Below are 22908 nucleotides of genomic sequence, written 5' to 3'. Positions count from 1 at the left end.
AAGAAGAGTAAAGGAAATCTACTGAAGTGTATTATGGTCTGAAAAAGTGGGTTTTAAAGAGGTGGAATTAAACCATATATTTTCGTTCTGTGTGGAAAGACGGCGGGTTCTGAGTGGATAATGACTCTGTGACCAGCTGTGGAGTTGGGTGCTGTGTGAAAGCTTGCTGGATGATTTACTAGGTTTCATCACCAAATTACTTGGAGAGACCTGGAAGTGAAAAGATGATGGAAGGTAGATAACTGAAAGGAGTTAAAATGAAAAAACAAAAACAAATTTTAGTGATCAAGCCTCAATCAGTTAATATAAAGTCCACGTTATATTTGAAGTTACAAATGTCAGTGCTTGTCCTCTGGGCTGAAAATGTTAGAGTATAATGCTTTGGGTGAATCAATTAAAGATATTCAAATACTAGTGCAGGCACTTGGAACTGATGGAGCAAGACTCACGCGACATGAACTTTTTGTGAGGTCAGATTTGTGGGGGGACCCTAGGGGTGTGTGTTTTTAATAAATAACATCCTTCTCTACTTAATGCTTTAAAATTTGGCTTTTCTATTTGAAAAATCATAGTATAGAAAAGTATATAAAATATAGAAAAGTATATAGAAAAGTATAGAAAAAGTATAAAAAGTATATAGAAAAGTATAGAAAAGTCTACATTAATACATATATATTTGATTCCTTTTTAAACTGCTATGGATATTTTATAGTTGATTTAAGCCAATTCCCTCCCAATGGATATCTATATTATTTCTAATGGTCTGTTTATAAAAACATCACAATCAACTTCTACCTAGCCTTGTATGGGCTTTCTCCATGCTAGTACTTATTACTTATGATTGGATTATCTTAAAATGCTAGGGATCCCATGGTATGTAATAGCAATGACCAACAATCTCCTTCAGTGCCTGGTGCCAAAGACTTCCTTTGGTCAATTCTAAATGTCACACTTGCTGTGTGAAACAAGTTGCTGTGATTTGGCCAAATATGCCTGAGAAGCTGCTGAGACCCTGTCCTTAACTTTTGGAGTAAGTTTTCTTGATTCTTCTGCTTGCCTGTCCTTATAACAACCGTTGCTGCAGTGCTAAAGCTGGAGCAGGGCAGGGTGAGAATATCCTTTCATAGACAAAGTCCATGGAGCGCCCTCTTGTTATCCATCAGAGTTTTGCCCAATGTGTGAATGGAGAAAGACTTCATCTGGAATGATGAAGTGAGATATCATCTCTTTAGACATGTTATTATAATTGATCCTTTGTGATCCTGTCACCTGAGGAAATCCCAAGAGTTAATAAGAGTAGTAAGTTGGGTTTCATTCACCGTGGAGTGATTCACCCGTAGGATTTCATAACAGCCCAGGAAGGCATCATAACTGTGATAAAGATTGTGTTGATAGGATTATTTTTGTGGCAAGGTAATCCTGTGCCCGGAGAAGGCAATGGCAAGCCACTCCAGTACTCTTGCCTAGAAAATCCCTTGGACAGAGGAGCCTGGTAGGCTGCAGTCCATGGGGTCGCTACTAGTCGGACATGACTGAGCGACTTCACTTTCACTTTTCACTTTCAAACATTGGAGAAGGAAATGGCAACCCACTCCAGTGTTCTTGCCTGGAGAATCCCAGGGACGGGGGAGCCTGGTGGGCTGCCGTCTATGGGGTCACACAGAGTCGGACACGACTGAAGCGACTTAGCAGCAGCAGCAGCAGCAATCCTGTGCCACAATACCTGGGACAAGAATACAAAAATCCTTTATCTTTTCTTAGGAATTTCACAAAACAGTGGGCCCAGAATGTACGGGGGTGAATGCTGTTGGAATCAGAAGAATGTAAAAATCCAAACAAGAGCACTACGTTTCACTGTTTGGACCTTTGAACTTGCGGAGAGCTTTTGATAACAGCGATGCTTTATTTTAGAACCCAGGAAAATTATTAAAGGTTTCTTGGCTGTTTTGTCAACAATTCTAGATAATAACATCTTGGTATAATTTTTTCATTCTTGGGAACCATGTTTATTTAACTCTCACAAGACTGACCAGGCAGAGTAAGTGATATTGTGGATTAGCAAGGCTTGAAGACTTGTCTTGGCCAAAACACAGCCTGAATCTGCCTTCGCATCCATCTGTTCCTCACTGAATTAAGCTGCCTTCTAAAAGAAGTGATGTACTGAGACAGAGATACATGTTTACACGAGGACAGAAAGAAGCCTGGGGAATTTGGAGGTGTGAAGTTCCATAATGCTTATCATTTGCTCTTTGACCATTCGTAGGGAGGTAAGCTTACTCAGAGCTCTCGTACAAGCGTCCAGGTACTGTAAGTCAACCACTGTGCTTGAGCTTCCCCCTTCTTGTTCTGTGAGATGAAGGCCTCAGGTGCGTGTGGCTTGGTGAGGTTTGGAAGCATTTGCATCTATGTTTAAAACAAAGGCCATTTTTGTCTGTCTGTTCCCTATGAGAGCTGAGTCCCCTGCCTGCTCCTTTTTCAGACATATAGCCTTATTTTGGTATGTTTTTCTAACCCTCTTCTCAAACGCACTTGATCAGCAGGATCACCTGAAGAACTGTGATTTCTGTGATCAAGCAAGTTGAGGAAACAGTCTCTCAACTTGATTCATGTGACCTATCTCTTGGAGTTTAATTATTGAGTCCCGTTCAGAACCGAGGCTCTTGGTGTGTTCCTGTAAGTGTTTGGTGTCCCGCATTGCTCTTGGCACTAAATCAACGAAAACGAAAGAAATTAGGAAACAGTCACCCACTTCCTAAGGACCCTTTCTGAAATCAGGGAGGACTCTGTCAGTGTTGTAAAATATAAAAATACTGATTTATTATTTCCACAATGATGTGAGTGACTACTATGTGCCAGGCATTTGTGCTGGGGATATATAGCCATCAAGAGGCAACTGATAACATTGATCAAAGTGTTTCTCATGGGATACCAGGTTAACTACTTTATATACATTTTTTTTTTTCATTTAAACTCCACAACTGTCCTTTGAGGTAGGTATTATCACCTTCATTTGAAAATTAAGAAACTGTTATTTCAAAAGTTTGACTTGGCCAAGGTTATGGAGCTAGTAACAGGGAGGTTCAGAATTCAGTCTGTCAAATCCCACACCTCACGCTTCTTACCCCAGGGATTGGCTTTACTATAAGCAGTACATACGGCTCCTCATTCTACCTTTTGTACTTCAGACAGAGGTTCTCAATTCTGGCTACACTAGAATTCCCCAGGAGCTTTTATTATTTTATTTTATTCTATCCCATCCTGTTGTAATCTGTTCTATTCTGGGGAGCTTTTAAAAAGTATCTTTGCCTGGGCTTCACCCTGAACAAATTAAATAAGAATATTTGTTGGGGCCCAGGTATCAACACTCCAAAAAGCATCATGAATTGCAATAAGTAATAGATACTGCTTCTGCCAGTCTAATAGTTTTCAGCACTCTACTTGGAATATTCGACTGATTAAGCGTTTAAAAGTTCCGAGTAATTGTTCTTCCCTTTTAATAAAATTGGAAGTAGTCAAAATATAGCAAATACTCAAAGAATGCAGAAGTTTCCCAAAGAGGGACATGATGATAGATCCATTTAAAGAGGAATTTGGAAACTTGGAGATCTATTTGCAGGAAAACTATAGTCTAGAATGAGTGATGAGAAATCACCTGGCATCGCGAACACCCATGAACTTCTGGATTTCTTTTCTGGTGAGATTCAGAGAACCTGAAGACTCTTTTAATCTGATAGGGGAAGAAAACCTTGGGACAAATGATGGTTCAAGAAAGTTTCCTTCATCCTTGGTGAGCACAGGCCACAAATCAACTTTTTTTTTTTTCTTGGTCCAAATACAAGTAAAATAAAAGCTAAATAGTTTCAGTCTTACTAACTTGGATGTGTTAATATATGACTAGGCTAAAAGATTTATTTTGAATGCTCTAGGAAAAATACAGTGTTGAGAATCTAAGTGTCTTCAAGCTGTTTGAAAACATTTAATTGCTCAAACAATGCATGTGTCTATACTTATATGAACTTTTAAGTTAAAAATTTTGTATTTCAGGCTTTCAACACTGTAAAACATCTATGTTGTGGTAGCAATAGCTTACCTTTATGAAGATGGCCATCTAATTAACTATTGACTCTCCACTAATTAAATCTGATTTTGCCTTGCCTTCAGCCAGGGAGCTGTGACTGATCCCAGAAAGAGGTTCTTCTCAAAGCATCTGTATCAAATATTAAGAGTAAATAGCTGAAATAATTAGAGTTGTGGTCCATATATTCCCTAGAAAGAGAAAGACAGGGAAAGTAAATTTGGGGTCCCTGTATTTCAAGTTGGATGCGCTTCTGTGAGAGGAAAAAGATCAAGGTTGCCAAGGGAAAGAGAACTTTTTTAAAACCAGTGGGTCCTTAGCCAGAAAAAGGAAGAGCAGTTACTGCCACTCTACTATCATAAGTAACTTGACTCTTTGAATTTTGAAAACCAAGCCATGAATGCTGATAGAAGACTTGGATCATAACATTTCAGTGGGGTTGAGTCATTTTATATGAACAGGTCATCTCCTATAAAAAAGTAAACAGAGGGGGAAAAAAAAAAAAAAGCAAAAAGCAAAACGTGAAAAATGGCCTCCTTTTTTACATTTCCACATAGGTGATCTCCATACCAGGAGATGAACTTCTTGAACTTGGTTGGGCGGGAGACGGACCTGGTTGGGCGGGAGACTGGAGCCCCTCAGAGAATTTGGGATTCTTCCATTTTTACTGGGAGGGTTGGCAGGTATAACATGTGTTGTTATGTGAGTCCATGAGAGCCTCCAGGGTCCTAACTCCCTGCCTCTCCGTGGGGTGGGGAGTCAGTCGCTCACTCTGAAGCACGCGACTGGGTTCTGTGTGTGGCTTCCCCATGAGCAGTGGCTTGGAAGTGTCAAAGCATGAGAAGCATGCCCTGCCGTACAGCATGTGCCGCCGTCACCTTCTCCATGGTCCTGCATGGGTGCGCTCGCGGGCCATCAGCCTCCTGGCTCAGGGGTCCCTTCTTTCCCCACAGAACTCCCTGAAGGCATCCAATCGGAAGAAGAAGAGAACAAGCTTTAAAAGAAAAGCCAGCAAAAGAGGAACTGAAGTGAGTGCTTGAGGGTGATGGTTCAGGGAAATCCACCTTCCTCTCCAGCGTCTCCTCTGTCTGACTCGACCTGGCCTGAGCTCCTTTTTCTGATGTATCTCCCGCCACTCTCCTTCACCATACCCTAACCACACTGGGATTCTGCCTGTTCCTTTAAAATATATACATAAAACCTCATGCCACTTGAGAGTCAGAGCGTTTGCTCTTGTCTGTGGAAGTATTGTCCCAAAGATGATGAAGATGAGAGCTAGAATGTATCTAGAACACTTCAAGCCTATAAAAAAAAACAAAACAGATCATGGCTAAATTCTTGGGGGCAAGTTATAGCTTGAGACACTTTCTCATGTTGAGTAAGCCCGTGAGACAAGATACAGTGTATTTTGGGGGATATTTTGATTTGGGGGGATGGGGTGGCGAGGGGCAGTGGTTTTAGAAATACCTCACTTTCATTGCTTTGGGGCTGCTTTTCAAGTTGTGGATGTGTGTCTCAATAGTGCTGCTTTCTTTCTTTAGCAGGAAAACAAAGGTCGTCCTTTTGTGATAAAACCAATCTCTTCTCCGCTCATGAAACCTTTGCTTGTGTTCGTGAACCCCAAGAGTGGAGGCAACCAGGTAAGTCGGTTTTCTTGAATTTCACTTGAAAGTTTCAACACTTTCTTGAAAACACATTTCCTGACACCAAGTAAAATAGCACTATGTGGGACTCCTAGCATTGGAAGACAGCCAGTTTCTCCAGTAAGGCACGGCTTTACTTACACTTGACAGGGCCAGGCGAAACCTTGAGGTTCTAGTATTTATCCCTCTGCTTCCACGTCAAGCTTCACTAGAGGTGTCAAAATCCTAATTGCTAACATTTTCCTTACAGATTTTCAAGAAAGTTCATGCTACAAACTCTTAAGTGTTTCAGCTTTCTCAACTCCTATAGTTAGGAAGCCCTTCATGAGCTTGTGTGTGTGTGTTTGTTGCTCAGTCATGTTCAACTCTTTGTAACTCCATGGACTGTAGCCCACCAGACTCCTCTGACCATGGAATTCTCCAGGCAAAAATGCTGCAGTGGGTAGCCGTTCCCTTCTCCAGGAGATCTTCTCAACCTCAGAATCGAACCCGGGTCTTCTGCATTGCAGGCAGATTCTTTACCATCTGAACCACCACCTGTGTTTCTTTCTACTGTAATTGAGACTTAACTACGTTTTCCCCTGTCTTCAGAGGAAAGAGAATAATGACTTATTATCCATGATAATCATGAACAACAGACACCACCAAGGCTACCAAAAATATATCACCTTTCGCAGGTTTCATTTGGTCTTTGCCCAAGTCCTATAGAATGATTAACATCAACCTCATTTGAGGATAACGAATAGCCTTAGAAAAGTAAAATTTAATAACATATTTAAAGTACACAGCTCTTTAAAGGATAGAAATTGTTCTAGAATCCAGGTCTTTGTCTCCTCATCTAATTCTAGTCCCACTCTCTGAGGCTTCTTGTCAATACTCCCTGTGGGTTCTGATTTTGCTGTGACTTTCATGCGAGTTTGGATGATATTTCCTGTGTCCACTAAGTGGACATTTTACATTTTGAGACAAGATTCCCTGAAGTGTCATGCTAAGCAACTTAAAGATTTAGAACTGTTTTAGTCACCTCATATAAGTAGGAAATTCATAGAATTAAGATTGACCCAAGATAATGCTTGTTCTTATTAGTAAAGCTAATGGGTATTTTCCAGGTCATATTAATTATAGTAAAGCTTCTCATTTAAAGAAATATTATCCCCCTTTCCTTTCTTCAAAATTATTTTTATTTTTCTGCATGTATTTACTTAATTTTTGGCTGCGCTGGGTCTTCATTGCTGCATGCTGGCTTTCTCGAGTTGCAGCACGTGGGGGCTATCTCTAGTTGCCATAAGCTTCTCATTGCGGTGGCTTCTCTTGTAGAGCATGGGCTCTGGGGTGTAGGCTCAGTAGTTGTAGCCGGTGTTAATTGCCCTGTGGCATGTGGGATCTTCCCAGACCAGGGATCAAATAGGTGTCCCCAGCATTGCAAGGTGGATTCTTAACATTGGATCACCAGGGAAACCTCCAAATTCTTTCTCTTTTTTTTAAGATTTTTGTTTTAATGTGGACCATTTTTAAAGACTTTATTGAATTCGTTGGGGCTTCCCAGGTGGTGCAGTGGTAAAGAATCCCACCTGCCAATGCAGGAAACGCAGGAGACTCAAGTTTGATCCCTGGGTTGAAAGATCCCCTCGAGCTGGAAATGGCAACCTGCTCCAGGATTTTTGCCTGGAAAATTCCATGGACAGAGGAGCCTGGTGGGCTACAGTTCATGAGGTTGCAAAGAGTTGGACAAGACTGACTGACCGAGCATATTGAATTTGTTACGATATCGCTTCTGTTGTTTATGTTCTGTTTTTTTGGCCATGAGACATGTGGTATCTTAGCTCCCTGACCAGGAATCCAACTCATACCCCCTGCATTGGAAGGCAATGTCTTAACCACTGGACTGCCAGGGAAGTCCCCCCCAAATTCTTAATATTAATTTTTTTGTTAAAAGTCTATATTAACGTTGTAGAGAACAGGGAAAAGAAATGTTGTAAGTAGAGAATTTGTTTTTAACATCCTGTTCTTTTGATTTACTGAGTGATGATCTTCATGTTGTAATGATGGTGATCCTAAAACTACCTCTTGAAAAATTCTTGGGAGTGAAGTTCAGTTTTCTCTGAATCTTCCTCCCTCTCTAGGTCTAGTCTTTCAATACCTCAACTAGGGTTGAGGGTGTGGTTGGGGACCATGGAACACAGTGCAGTTATTTAATGTAAATGACTCCATGATTTTGGCCACCTGAGCTCCACATGCTGATTAATGTCAGGTACATTTTATCATAAGAGTCTATGTAAAATGCATTAATTAAATTCTTATAAGCTTTTCCTTTAAGGCATTTGGAAAATTGTAGATGATCTCTGCTTTTGAGGAGGGGGCAGTCCAGTTTAGACACAGCCTGTTCCTGTTTCAATCTCTGTATAAATTATTAAAGACAGGGACTTCAGAGATGATCTAAGATTGTTTCTTCTTTCACTAAATAGAAAACAGCTCAAGGAAGCAGAAGTGAATTTTCCAAGGATATTGTGTTTGTTAATGACACAAAAGGGGCAAATTGGAAAAAGAATCTGAGCAACATTAAGGAGATGTGAATTCTCAATTGAGTGGATCAGATCACAAGTGCTGTGTAATTTCAGAGGCAAGCAGTCACTTGGGAGTGATCAGGAAATGGTGTCAGGGAAGTGGCTGAAACAGAAGATGGACACCACGTGGTTGTGCAGAGGAAAGTAGGGTCCTGCCCTCTTCTTCCGCTCTCTAGCATCACATTCCTGTTCATCCTTGACTGCTCAGTAGCACCTCTCTGAACAATTGCTCAAAACTACTTGGCGAGTCTACTCTGCTCCTGAAGTCCGTGGCACACATGTGTACCATGTAAATTGCAGCATTGAGTCCTGTACTGTGTCTGCTATGTGTGTCTGTACCGAAGAGATACAGGCTTCGTTGATGCCAGGGGCTGCACCTCTGAACCTGTGATTTCTAGTACATAGGCTGCAGGAATGAACTGTAACTGCTTAACCAGCAGTGTGTGTAGAAGGTGGGATGTTGTGATGAAAGTGATTCATTTTGAGCACAATATAATGGGTAGAGCATGCATATTAAGTTATTAAAATGTGATTAAAAATTAGAAAGAACTTGTGGAGCAGTGTCTTAAATCCTGGCTGAGGATTTTGGATTTATATAATAAAAATTTGTTTTTTGCTATTTAAGGGTTTTTTTTTTAGTTTTGAAAAAAAATTTTTTTCAGTAAAGGAGTAATATGATGGCAGATTAATTAGACACATTGAGAATACATATAAGTCAGGAGGCTATTTATTAGCATAAATTAAAGGACCTGTTGTTTATCCATTCTATGTAAAATAGTTTGCATTTACTAATCCCAAACTCCCAATCTTTCCCTCGACAACAAGGTCATACTGTATAGCCCAAGGAACTATATTCAACATCCAGTGATGAAGCATAATGGAAAAGAATATGAAAAATAATATATATAAATTATCTATGTATATCTGAGTTCCTGTGCTGTATAACAGAAATTAACACAACATTGTAAATCAAATATGCTTCAATAATCTTTTTAAAAAATTGGATAGAGAGCTCAATGGCTGGACCAGTGAATAGATGGGTAGACCTATGGGCTAAAGGATGGATGTGTGGATGATAGATGGGCATGGGGATGAATGGGATACTTAAAGGGAAGTAAAGCATCAAGATTTTCCAGCTGATTATCTGGAAAGTGGCTTTGTTATCAATGCATTTTTCAGAAAAGGGAAGAGTTATTTTGGGAAAGATGTTGAAATGTGTTTGAAGAATTTGAGATCACAGTGAGGTATTCAGGTTTTAAAACTGGCCTGTTATTAGAAGCAAAAAGCTTCATGACTTTGCTGTCACTTGGGCACTTTGGCTTATGAATGCATTGCCCTAATGAGGTCACCTCCAGAGTACCTAGGATTCTCAGAAATGTGACTAAGCAAGTCAAAATGAATAATACGTAACTTTAAACTTCTGCGTATTTCCTCTGTAAAGTAGAATTCTTTTTTTTAAAAAAATATTTATTTATTTGGCTCTGCTGGGTCCCAGTTGTGGCACAGGGGCTTTCATTCTTCACTGCAGTGTGTGGGATCTTTTGTTGGAGAGTGCAGGATCCTTTCTTTTAGGATCCTTTTAAAAATCCTTTTTTTGGCAGCATTTAAGATCAGTTTCCGGATCAGGGATGCAACCCAGGCCCTCCCCCCACCTCCCTGCACTGGGGGCTTGGAGTCCCAGCCACAGGACCACCAGGAAAGTCCCTCTAATTCTTTACTAAGCATAATAAATACAAAGAACCTTGTTTTGAAGCACAACCTGAAATGCTGAGAGAGCTGTAGAGAAATCCAAACACCCATCTGTAGTTAGAATCTTTCAAACTGACCTCCGTATATCTACAGCTCCTTCTTCAGTGTTAGGATGGCACCCCTCTGGCCGCCCCCCACCCCCAGCTGTGGTGAGCAAGGCAGAGTCGTGGTCAGGGGTGACCTAACTCCTCTTTCAGGTCTAACTGTGGCCATCCCGTGCCCTTCACACTGCGCATGAGTCAGCTGTAGGATGGGGGCAGTCAGAGGAAGGAGTAAACCACCCCGCTTGACAAAACGGAATCAGAGGAACGGAGCTGCTTATTCCTCAGCTCCCTTGAGTCTCCGACCCAAAGGAGCCACAGTTGAGACCAGGAGGCAGAGAAGAACAGAGGGTGGCTGTGGAAACAAAGCAGGTTATCCCAGGAATGAAATGGGGGAAGGCTGTGCCTGTGCTTTCTTACCTGGAGTTGCTCCTTGGGGAGCATTCTGTGCTCACACCTTCCATAGTGTGGTGTTCTCCTTCGAGAGGGAGTACCTTAGAGACAAGCTGAGATTAATAACATGACCTCTGTGTTTGTTTGACATTCTCAGACAGCCTCTGAAATGCCATTCATCAGAACCTTTATCTGGAAATTTTCAGTTTTGGGAAAATTCAGGAAATTTCATCCTGACGTTAGGGTTCAGTCCAGGGAATTTCTATCTGAATATGTGCCTCTTACTCTCCCCTCTTATAGTCCAGTAGTTTTCAAATTTCTGTGTAAATGAAACCCATGGAAACACTTGTTAAGACATATTTTGCCCTATAAAATCTGGTGCTGTGTGTCTGGGGTGAGGCCCAGGAACGCCGCTGGTGAGCGTCTCAGATAATTCCGACATCAGTCTTTTGTGGAACTCATTTAGGGACACATCATCAGAGTCATATCAGGGTTTCTGAGATTACCTGGGCCTGTGTGAGGAGCCCAGCAGGTGAGAATTTATTGGAGATGAAGGTTTATTTTTTTGTTTGAAAAATAGCATCTCAGTTAGTCCTTACTGTCTTCAAGGAGGCTCCTCTCTTAGCCCAGAGAAGTGGTTCTCAACTCCCACTGCCTTTAAGACCCCAGCAGCCTTTAAAGACAGTGATGTCCGCTCCACCCCATGCTAAGACCTGTGAGGACAGGGCGCCTTAACTGGTCTAAGCTCCTAGATGATTTTCTTGTCTAGCAAGTGTTAAGAATCATGGCCTCTTTTCTTCTTAAGCTTCTGTGTGCATGAATCACCTAGGGATCATGTTAAAATGCAGATTCTAATTCAGTGAGTCGGGGTGCCTCTGAAATCCTGCTTTCCTGACAAGCTTCCTGGCACCACCATTGCTGTGGCTTGGAGACCACGCTGATTCGCAGGAGTTTACAGTGATGAGTAGAGGAATGGGGCTTCCCGGGTGGCACTAGTGGTAAAGAATCCTCCTGCCAATGCACGAGATGCAAGACACATGAGTTCTATCCCTGGGTCAGGAAGGTCTCCTGGACTCTGTTTTTTGATTGTTAAATCAGGGCTTTTGCCTTTTAAGAATTGATCTGTCTTGCTCATCTGTGTCTAGATAGAAAGTACTCCCCCTACCCCTTTCTGTTCTTGAAGGTTAGGCTTCAGACTTAGACCCCCACACACAAAACCTTCTTAGATAGCTATTCTTCAAATAACTAGACTATATCGCCATCTGCTGGCAAGTAAAATGCCTATAGCTCTCTTTTTTCCCTTCAGTATTTTTTTTCAGAAAATTTCCAACACTTGGCAGGAAGGTACTGAGCTGACCATGGGGGTGGTTTTTATATCCTATTTTTTAAACAATGACTTCTTTTAAACAGATGTGTTTGTGTGTTAGTTGCTTGGTCTTGTCCGACTCTTTGCAACCCCATGACTGCAGCCCACTAGGCTCCTCTGTCCATGGAATTCTCCAGGCAAGAAACCTGGAGTTGACTGCTATTCCCTTTTCCAGGGGATCTTTCTGACCCAGGGGTCAAACCCGGGTCTCCCGCATTGCAGGCAGATCCTTTACCGTCTGAGCCACCGGAGAAGCCTCCTTTAAACAGGTGCTTCACGGTAATTGTCTCTTTTTCTAACCCCTTAGGTAGACACATGCTGGGTATTCTGCAGAGCTTTGGAGGTTGGTGGTATGTCTGTTACTGGTGGGATCTGAGCTATGTGAGGGAATGTTCACTAGAGTTAGGGGTTGCGAAATCAACTTTAGTGTCATCTCCTGCAGAAAAGAAGAAAGATAAACTTTACTCCTGCGTGATCCCCTGCTCAGTGTGGAAACCTGAGGGCTGGAGAGAGCCCCCACTGCTTACACATATCTCTGCTTTAACTTGAACACTTAATGTTTTTTGGATGCCCCTGACTCATTGGCATGCTTGTACCTGAGTCTTATGGACCTTTCTGATGTCTCTCAATGTTTCCTGCTTTCACACTGGGTCTCCTTCACACTCCACAAATTTCATCTTCAGTGACATAGATTATACATTCATGGTTAGGCAGATGTCTTTCGTTTAATTGAGCTGTAGCTGATTTATAATATATTGGTTTCAGGTGTCCAACGTAGTGATTCAGTGTTCTTGTAGGTTAGGCTTCATTTCAAGTTTTCCTAGAATATAGGCTTTATTTCCTGTAAGCAGGGGATCTGACCGCTAGTTATTCTAGCCAGGCAGTCCTAGAGTCACGGGTCCAGACCTTGGGTGCTTACACTGTTCAGTGTGAAATCCCAGGGCTCAGGTGAGGCATGAGTTGGACCCTTGGATGAGAGTTCTCTGGGGGCTTATCAGCAGGTTATAGGAGGAAAAGATGTTCAGTCTGTGGACAGGGTCATACTGACCAGGTTTGCACCCCTATCCGTGGATAGGCTTTCCCACATCGGGGGCACCCGTCCTGAGTCAGGCCAGGGAAAGTCAACCCAGGTAGGAGGAAAGAGGAGACAATAAGAAGTAACTTCAAATCTGAATCCCCAAACTGCTTCTAAATACTGAACAAACAACCTCAGTGAAGATGTTGTTTTCTACTGTGCTCAACCTAAGCATAAATCAAACACCATTACTGTTTTTTTATTGAGAGATAGTTGATTTACATGGTTGTGTTTCTGGTGTACAGTGAAGTGATTCAGTGTGTGTGTATTCTTTTCCATTATGGCTTATTAGAGGATATTGAGTAACAGTTCCCTGTGCTTTACAGTAGGATCTTGTTGTTTATCCGTTTTATGTAATAGTTTGTATCTGCTAATCCCAAACTCCTAATGTGTCCCCTGCCCCCTTTCCCCTTTAGTAACCATAAGTTTGTTTTCTATGTCTGTGAGTTTCTGTTTTGTAAATAAGTTCATCTGTATTACAGTTTTAGATTCTACATCTAAGTGCTGTCACATGATATTTGTCTTTGACTTACTTCACTTAATATGATAATCTCTAGTTCCATCCCTGTTGCTGCAAATGACCTTATTTACGGATGAGTTATATTCTATTGTGTGTGTGTATATATATACACACATTTATATATATATATATGTATATACATGCATTTATTCAGAAAACTAAGATCATGGGATCCGGTCCCATCACTTCATGGCAAATAGATGGAGAAACAGTGGAAATAGTGGCTGACTTTATTTTTTGGGGCTCCAAAATCACTGCAGATGGTGATTACAGTCATGAAACTAAAAGACGCCTACTCCTTGGAAGGAAAGTTATGACCAACCTAGACAGCATACTAAAAAGCAGAGACATTACTTTGTCAACAAAGGCCTGTCTAGTCAAAGCTATGGTTTTTCCAGTAGTCATGTATGGATGTGAGAGTTGGACTATAGAGAAAGCTGAGTGCCAAAGAATTGATGCTTTTGAACTGTGGTTTGGAGAAAACTCTTGAGAGTCCCTTGGACTGCAAGGAGATCCAACCAGTCCATCCTAAAGGAGATCAGTCCTGGGTGTTCATTGGAAGGACTGATGTTGAATCTGAAACTCCAATATTTTGGCCACCTGATAGGAAGAGCTGACACATTGGATAAGACCCTGATGCTGGGAAAGATTGAAGACAGGAGGAGAAGGGGACGACAGAGGATGAGATGGTTGGATGGCATCACCAACTCAATGGACATGAGTTTGGGTAAACTCCGGGAGTTGGTGATGGACGGGGAGGCCTGGCATGCTGCGCTTCATGGGGTTGCAGGGAGTTGGACACGACTGAGCAACTGAATTGAACTGATATATATAAAACATCTTCCTTATTCATTTATCTGTGATGGAACTTAGGTTGCTTCTATGTCTTGGCTATTGTGAATAGTATTGCTGTGCACATTGGTGTCCGTATATATTTTCAAATTAAGCCTTTCTCTGGATATTTGCCCAGGAGTAGAACTGCTATATCATATGGTAGCTCTATTTTTAGTTTTCTGAGGAACCTCCATACTATTGTTCACGGTGGCTTCACTGATATACATTTTCACCAACAATGTAGGAGGGTTCTCTTTTCTCTACACTCTCTCCAGCATTTATTGTTTGTAGACTTTTTGATGATGGCCTTTCTGACCATTGAGTTAATAACCTCATTGTGGTTTTGATTTGCACTTCTCTAATAATTAGTGATGTTGCGTGTCTTTTGTGTGCCATTTCCAAAGGCCCTACCTTCATGTTGAGGGGGAATTTTAGAGAATAGACATCAGTGTATAGCACAAACCAAGCCATCTAGCCCCTTTGATAGGTCTAGGGCCTAGATGTCTAGCTCCTTAGTCTGTAGTTATACTGATGTATCAAAATGTAAGTCCTGTTCTCCCAATTCAAGCACTTCAGGGACTCTCTTTTCCTGCAAAACAAAGCCCAAGCTCCATAGCCTATATCAGCAGTCCCCAACCTTGATGGCACCATGGACTGGTTTCGTGGAAGACAGTTTTTCCTTGGACTGTGGGGCTGTGGGTTTGGAGATGGTTTCAGGATGATTCAAGTGCATTACATTTATTGTGCACTTTATTACAATTATTATTATGCTGTGATAAATAATGAAATATTTATATAACTCACCATAATACATAATCAGTGGGAGCCCTGAGCTTATTTTCCTTCAACTAGATAGTTGAGCTCAGGCGGTAATATGAGTGAAGCAACTATAAATATAGATGACGCTTCCCTCGCTCACCTGCTACTCGTCTCCTGCTTTGCTGCCTGGTTCCTGACAGGCTGTGGACAGGTGGTACGTGGCCTGGGAGTTGGGAACCCCTGTTCGATATGAATTAATCTGCAACTCACTTGTGCAGTTTCATCTCCTACCACCCTGGCCTTATGGTCCAAAGACTGAAAGGAATGTAGTTTTTCCATGATATGTCTTGCTGCTTCACATGGGTTCTGCCTAAAACATTTTTGTCTACTTCATCTAAAGACAAATGGTTAGCTCTACTCATCTTTCAAGACTTTTTGTCTTGAAAGCCTTCATCCAGTTCCCACAGTTGGGCTTTGAGTATCTCCACTGGCCACTGATACATTTCAGTTGGCATCTTCAACATAGCATTGACCATCTTTCAGTTCAGTTCAGTTCAGTCGCTCAGTCGTGTCCGACTTTTTGCACCCCCATGAATCACAGCACGCCAGGCCTTTCTGTCTATCACCAACTCCTGGAGTTCACTCAAACTCATGTCCATCGAGTTGGTGATGCCATCCAGCCATCTCATCCTCTGTTGTCCCCTTCTCCTCCTGCCCCCAATCCCTCCCAGCATCAGAGTCTCTTCCAGTGAGTCAACTCGTCGCATGAGGTGGCCAAAGGATTGGAGTTTCAGCTTTAACATCAGTCCTTTCAATGAACACGCAGGACTGATCTCCTTTAGAATGGACTAGTTGGATCTCCTTGCAGTCCAAGGGACTCTCAAGAGTCTTCTCCAACACCACAGTTCAAAAGCATCAATTCTTCGGCGATCAGCTTTCTTCATAGTCCAACTCTCACATCCATACATGACCACTGCAAAAACCATAGCCTTGATGAGACGGACCTTTGTTGGCAAAGTAATGTTTCTGCTTTTTAATATGCTATGTAGGTTGGTCATAACTTTCCTTCCAAGGAGTAAGCGTCTTTTAATTTCATGGCTTAGTGAGTGAATTTATTTTGTGTCAAGCTCCTGGGTGTGCACATGGAGACAGGTTAGGAGCCTAAGGCAGATTTATCGCATAAATCAGGTATTCCTTTGGGATTGTGTGGGTTAAGAGATTTCTTCACCTCTTCCTGCTGTTAGGTTTTCCTCAGATGTTTCTTATGGACAGTTCTTTCCATGATCTAGAAAATATTTCTGTGATATAAACCAAGGCTTGCTTAGTAGCATAGACCATTTAGCCTTACATGAGAATTTTAGTGCTTGATGTGCTGCTGTTTGAACTGACCCATTCTTAGTTGATTCTTTTTACCCCCAAATTACTATATTCTATGAATAATTCAGAGAACTTCCCTTTGAGAACAAGAATCTTCTCTGTCTTGTCCATCTCCTGATTCCCTTACCTAAAACTGTACCTGGCCCTTAGCAGGTGATTGGGTGAATACTGTTTGTTTCTGTCTAGAAAAGTGTATCTATTTTCTTGAAAGTTGTTTTGTGATGCCCCACTGTTTCCTGACACCTAGAGCTACAAAGAACAATGTTTTAATATTCCATAGGAATATCCAATCTCACGATATCTTAAAAAATTCTGTGGTCAATGAGGTATTACAGCTACAACCTTATGTATGAGAACACTCTTAACAGTGTATTAGAATTGATATATAAGCCTTTTTAAAAAAAATTTTTGTTTAGAGAAAACTAAAAAAAAAACCTCTTGCCCAGAAATTCAGCTTTTGCAAGGCATATAGCATGTGATGACCATGAGAGTATTTGGAACTTAATGGCAACCCACTCCAGTGTTCTTGCCTGGAGAATCCCAGGGACGGGGGAGCTGGTGGGCTGCCATCTGTGGGGTCGCACAGAGTCGGACACGACTGAAGCAACTTAGCAACAGTAGCAGTGAATTGTGTAAATGATGGAGTAGACTTAATCTTGTCTGTGAGAAAGAGAGAAATCACCTTTTTCCTGGTGAGTTAGTACTTGTCCACCCATTCAATTCTATTAAATAAATTGTATCTATTAAAGCCCTAAAGTAACTCATCCTAGATTTAACAGCAGAATTAATAGAACTGACTTGAATGTGTGCTAGGCTTCTTTTCTTTACCCACCAAGACTGACTTCATACAGTGCAATGAGTTATTCAGACACTGACCATTTTCATGAACGAATATATTTTAGAAAGGTTACTTTTAAAATAAGAAATTGTATTATGCCTTAAGGTAAACACTTAAAGGGCAGCCTTGCGTGTTTATGCAAGTCACCCCTGCTCAGTTCCAGAGAGCCTCATTCCAATAGACTACCGTTTAAGTGGCGCCTCCTCAAAGCATGGGGTGCAAAATTTACCAGCCTTAAAAAATAATCCTCCTTCAAAAGGATAACGATAGACAATTAGGTGTTCTACCTAACATAGAATGGGCAAAAACCAAAACAGTGTGGACACCCAAACCTTTTAGAGAAATTTGAAGGTTGGAAAAAACCTTCTCAATGCTTCTTATTTTTATTTTTTGAAAAGTGTTAATTAATTACCTAGTATTATATGTGTAAGAGAAGCTGAAATTGAAATGCACCTCTACCAGAGCCAAAGGTGACAAGAAGGGGGTAATTAACATTGACAATACACATTGCCCTGGGAATCTAAAAGTGAAAAACTAATTTTCTAGCAAGTCAGTTGGAAGTTTTTAATAAGCCAACTGGTCATTAAAATGACTCTGGTGTTACCTATGAAACATAAAAGATTACCTGAAATAATCGCAACTGACTTGATACCAAGGCCTGGTATGGAAAGAAGAAAGCAGTCTAGTTTTTAGTTACCATTATGTATCTAAACCTATGTCTGAATTTTGTAGGAAGGGAAGCATGTCATTTGGTGAAACCGAAGGATTGGGTTAGTTGTAATAATTAAGGATAGAGTGTTATTCCTAAATTTATAGCAAGCACATGATAAAGCAGAACTTTTAAATTATAGGTTTGGATGGGATGTGGAACAAAAGACCTCCATTGGCCTCTGCAACAACTGGCATAACAATGTGATAATTATAAACTACACTTTAGCCCTCACACCCTCAAGTGTAATTTAATGAATAGATTAACAAGGAGTGAAAAAGAAAGAGACTAACATTTACAAAGGCCTGTTTTGTGCCACGTACTGTGCTGGGTATATAACTATTACTGATTTATTTAATTCTCATAATCATCCTGGGAAATAGATGTTGCTGTATTTTATATGCTGAATTTCTACAAGATTATAAATGTTCACAGTCACCCAGTTAGAACATCCAAGTTAGCTCTGACTCAAGTATCGTGCTATTTTTACTATAATAGGATGACTCTCAAATACAGAATATAGGAATACAAACAGGAATATTTTTAAGAAAGAGCAATTATGATAGCTAGTTAAGGGACTATAATTAGAAGCAACAGATGCTGTCCAGTCAATCAAATATTATTTGCTGTGGTTGATAGTGATCTAAAGTGAGGCACCCTACTCAATTTTAAACCTCTTTTGATACTGCCTAACCTCTCGGACTGCAAGGAGATCCAACCAGTCCATCCTAAAGGAGATCAGTCCTGGGTGTTCATTGGAAGGCCTGATGCTGAAGCTGAAACTCTAATACTTTGGCCACCTCATGCGACGAGTTGACTCATTGGAAAAGACCCTGATGCTGGGAGGGATTGGGGGCGGGAGGAGAAGGGGACGACAGAGGATGAGATGGCTGGATGGCATCACCGACTCGATGGACATGAGTTTGAGTGAACTCCGGGAGTTGGTGATGGGCAGGGAGGCCTGGCGTGCTGCGATTCATGGGGTTGCAAACAGTTGGACACGACTGAGTGAGTGAACTGAACTGAGTGTAAAAATTATTCTTTTATTGTTTTGCTCAATTCACTTTAAGAAATGACCTCTAGAAGTGCCTTGTATTTGCCATGATGATAGCTCTATTAATGTTGCAATTACTCGAGACACTCCAGAAATGGTTTTGAGAAATAGACACAGGTATAGACATGGAAATTGAAAAATGTCAAAGTAAGCTTTAGAAACACCAACTAGAGAAATCATATATTATAAATAATGGGGAGCCTGAGATACTTTTGCTGTAGTTAAAAACATTTATTTCGAGAAAATTATATTTAGTTAATACTGTCCATATTTTATATTATGCAAAGACAGTAGTAATCTGCACAATAAAATAAAAATTAATGTTAAATTGCATAAGTTGACAAACTCTCCTATGTGGATTTTCATGAATTTGATGACAAAAGCTAATAGGGCTCAATCATTCAGCACTTAACTGCATTCCATCCACACTGTATTTAATCTTTGCAACAAGTCTGTGAAGTGCTCCCCAGGTGGCACTAGTGGTAAAGAACTCCCCTGCCAGTGCAGGAGATGTAAGGGACACAGGATGGATCCCTGGGTCGGAAAGATCTCCTGGAGGAGGAAATGGCAACCCACTCTAATATTCTTGCCTGGAGAATCCCATGGACAGAAGAGCCTGGTGGGCTATGGTCCATAGGGTCACAAAGAGTTGGACACGACTGAAGTGACTTAGCACACAGCACACTGTGAAGCAGGCATTTTTATCTCTGCATTGAGAGCTGAGCTTAATGAAGTTAGAGAAATTGCTCAGAGTCAAATAAGTTAAAAGAGTGTAATGTAAGCAGTCACCTATGTATAGAGATGGCCAAAGCCCATGACTTTTAACTACTACTCTATACTGTTCGATATTATTTTTCAGAACAGGATTTATTTTATTCTTTAAATGAGGAGCTAATATTTGGAAGCCTCTTCCTATTATTGTCCTTTTTTGTTGTTGTTACAGGGAACCAAAGTGCTGCAGATGTTCATGTGGTACCTGAATCCGCGGCAAGTCTTTGACCTTTCTCAGGAAGGACCGAAAGATGCGTAAGTCTGGAAATACCCTCTGTGGTTCATACCGTGTTAGGCGAGTGAGATCGTCCTGTTTTGGGGTCCTGCTTTATTATTTGATTACATCATGAAGTATTTTCTGTCTTCCATCTACTTGCTCACCTCTACTACTTTCCCTCTAAAACCTCACCTGATGTTTCCCCTCTTCGCTAAGTTTCATTCAATGCATATGCTGTGAGTTATTAACTCCTCGTGTGTTTGTTGCTTAGACACATGCAACTGTAGATAAGGGGCAAGTTTGAATTGAGGAAGGATCCATCCTTTTTCTACTTCTGCATGTACGGCTTTGGAGATGTACCTTAACAGGAACAAGTGTATCTTTGTGGAGAATGGCCATGGTCTGTTTATGAATGTGTTTATTTGATTTAGAGATTGCGTGTATATGCATCTGTGACCACTTGTGAAACGAAGGAATTGATTATACCTGTAGATTCCATAGCAGAGTGGGGGAGACATTCTAGTTCCTGTTTTAGTTCTAGTTCCCTTGTTTGAGCCTCTCATAAATTTCATTCTCTACTTTTTGTTGAAAGGGGTGAAAAATAAAGTCTAGTTATAGGTGACATGTAACTTATATCTTTCTTTTGGTGGAAGGGTGTATGGTAGGAAAGAGCCAGGGATGTTTCTGCTGTTGTCTGGTTCCCTTTTGAAAACCCATCTAATAAGATAGTTCAGATTTCATCTGTTAAACCTTAGAGCTAAAGAGTTACTAATTACTTTTTAATAAGTAATATCAGAAGCAAAGAAGCACTCAGATAATTTCTGAGAATTTATCAAGTAATTTCTAGAAAAATAATATTCCTCTATGAAATGGATAAATTATATATTTTAAGCATGCAGGAGAACATTAATTATGAAAATTAATTTCTTTTGTCATTCTTCTAATCTATGAACTTCTTTGCCACTAGAGTTTGCTATAAGACTTGTACTTTTTTTTCTGCATTCAGATGTATTAAAGCAAATCTACTATCCTGCGTTCTGCCCTTTTATGTTTACTTTCCTTAAGATTTTATCATTTTCAGTTAGACTTTAGGTAGATAACTTCATAGATCACCATGAAGAATATGGCAAGACAGGAACTGTTTTCAGAAAAAATGTCATTTGATATAAATAAATGATGATGTTTCTGGAATAGAGCCATTAGAATCTTCACTTCAGCAGGCAGTTTAGTAGGGGAAGTGTCATTGCATTTTCTTCAGAGACAACAGGAAAGATCTAATTTCAAGGAGACAAAATCAAAATAAAGAAAATTCGGTACATCTTCCCTTTTGGGGCTGAGAAGTATAAATGGAGGTTTTAGTATTAGCAAGTGAGTGGAATTGTGGGTGCAGTTGTAATAATGCTAGTGGGGTGTCCCATCTCTCTGAAGAAGGTTTTCTATGGTTAAGAGTGGGAAGTATAAGTCTGAAAAATAAATAGATCTGAGGAAAGCTTATCAAATATAAGGAAGAGGCTTATAAGGACTATGGATTAATGATGGTTTTCTTTGAGAAAGGAGGAGGAGAATGGCTGGAAAGAAAAGCAAGTTGACACTAATGAGGAAAATAATGTGAGTTGACACATTAATAGGAGTTATGGGGAATAAGCGCTAGGATGTTCCAATACTGGCCACTTAAAAACGGTGTTTGCTGCCAACCTCTAATCTGATTGTTGGAGTCAGTCCTCTTGTGATCACTCAGATCGAGTCACTTTGTAACTAGTTTTGAACGTATCACCATCGTCATGATTATACATTTTCTTCCCATGCCCTCTCCCCCTCTTTCGTGCTGTGTGTTGGAATAATGCTCTCTGCCGTGGCCAGGGATAGGCTCTTTCGTTAACTTTTCCCTGTTTCCTCCACAGGCTTGAGTTGTATAGGAAGGTACCAAACCTGCGGATTCTGGCCTGCGGTGGGGATGGAACGGTAGGTCCTTGAAAGAGAATCCGGTTCTCTTCCTTGTTTCCTCCGTGTGCCGTCTGTTCTCCTGAAAACATTTGTCTTTCTTCATTCCCTCGGAGGGACTCTTGTTATTGCCCTTAAGGAGTCAGTCTTGATCTTTCTAAATTCGGTTTCCCCCCTCCTGTCCTGCGTCTTTCCCTGTTTCGCAAAGTAAGAATCACTGGAATGAAGTGATCACTAGAATGAAGATCACTAGATCACTAGAATGATCTTAATGATCACTAGAAGTGATCTAGCCAGATCACTAGAATGAAGATCACAGATTACTAAATGATTTTTAAAACAGAAACTGACCTATTTCCAGATATTCTTAATAGTTGGTCACAATTCTGGAAGAGAAATATGCATACACAATTGAATTATTGCTTTTTCTTTTTTTACTCGTGGAAATAAAAGTTAGAATATTGACCAACGTTTTGTCTTAAAGATCACAGTTGGTCCTCTTTGGAGTCATTTTAGGAGAAAAAAATGGAATTGGGCTGACGTTTAATATCACGGGTGTATCTCCCCCAGTTTGTCTCATCTGTTTCTCAGTTTGCCCTCTACTTATGTTGCTATATTTAGCAAAGGCAAATAATTGAGAATGGTGACATTTAGATTTTGCTGTTCAGTATCTTTTCTTCTGTATTTAGAGTCTGATCTCATAGGATTTTATTATGAACTATCTTTGGCTTTTCTCTAATTTTCCTAATTGGAATGTTTTATTCTCAAAGGTAGCAACAGAATCTTCTAATTTTATCTCTCACAGCACGTGAGCACTTAATGCTGTGCTGAATACACATTATGTACTAATAAGCACAACCAGAAAGAAATTAAACAGTGATTCCGCTAGTCCTTTAAGATTTTCTGTGGAGAGGAAAACAATTTTCAGTTGAGAAAATAGTGTTTACTATTCTTTGAGACTCTGATGCACATTATTAGCTTA

The 22908-nt window shown here is 40.6% G+C and overlaps 1 protein-coding gene across 5 annotated transcripts in view; it reads left to right on the top strand.

The window, feature by feature from the left end:
- Positions 1-22908, top strand: part of DGKI (diacylglycerol kinase iota) — a 508012-nt gene that overhangs the window by 261728 nt on the left and 223376 nt on the right. For 2 of the 5 annotated variants that reach the window (XM_088832631.1, XM_088832628.1), the window contains exons 9-13: positions 4633-4758; positions 5029-5103; positions 5617-5715; positions 19941-20023; positions 21887-21947. In XM_088832631.1, the coding sequence (XP_088688757.1) occupies positions 4633-4758; positions 5029-5103; positions 5617-5715; positions 19941-20023; positions 21887-21947 (444 nt within the window). The remainder of the gene's footprint in view (positions 1-4632; positions 4759-5028; positions 5104-5616; positions 5716-19940; positions 20024-21886; positions 21948-22908) is intronic. The other 3 variants (XM_088832652.1, XM_055421328.2, XM_088832644.1) reach the window with 2 other exon arrangements.

The sequence above is a fragment of the Moschus berezovskii genome, chromosome 3 (assembly GCF_049115385.1).
Source record: "Moschus berezovskii isolate FMDL1 chromosome 3, NW_MosBer_1.0, whole genome shotgun sequence".
NCBI lineage: Eukaryota > Metazoa > Chordata > Mammalia > Artiodactyla > Moschidae > Moschus > Moschus berezovskii.
The sequence above is the reverse complement of the archived record's forward strand: the minus strand, read 5'-3'. Positions and strand labels throughout refer to the sequence as shown.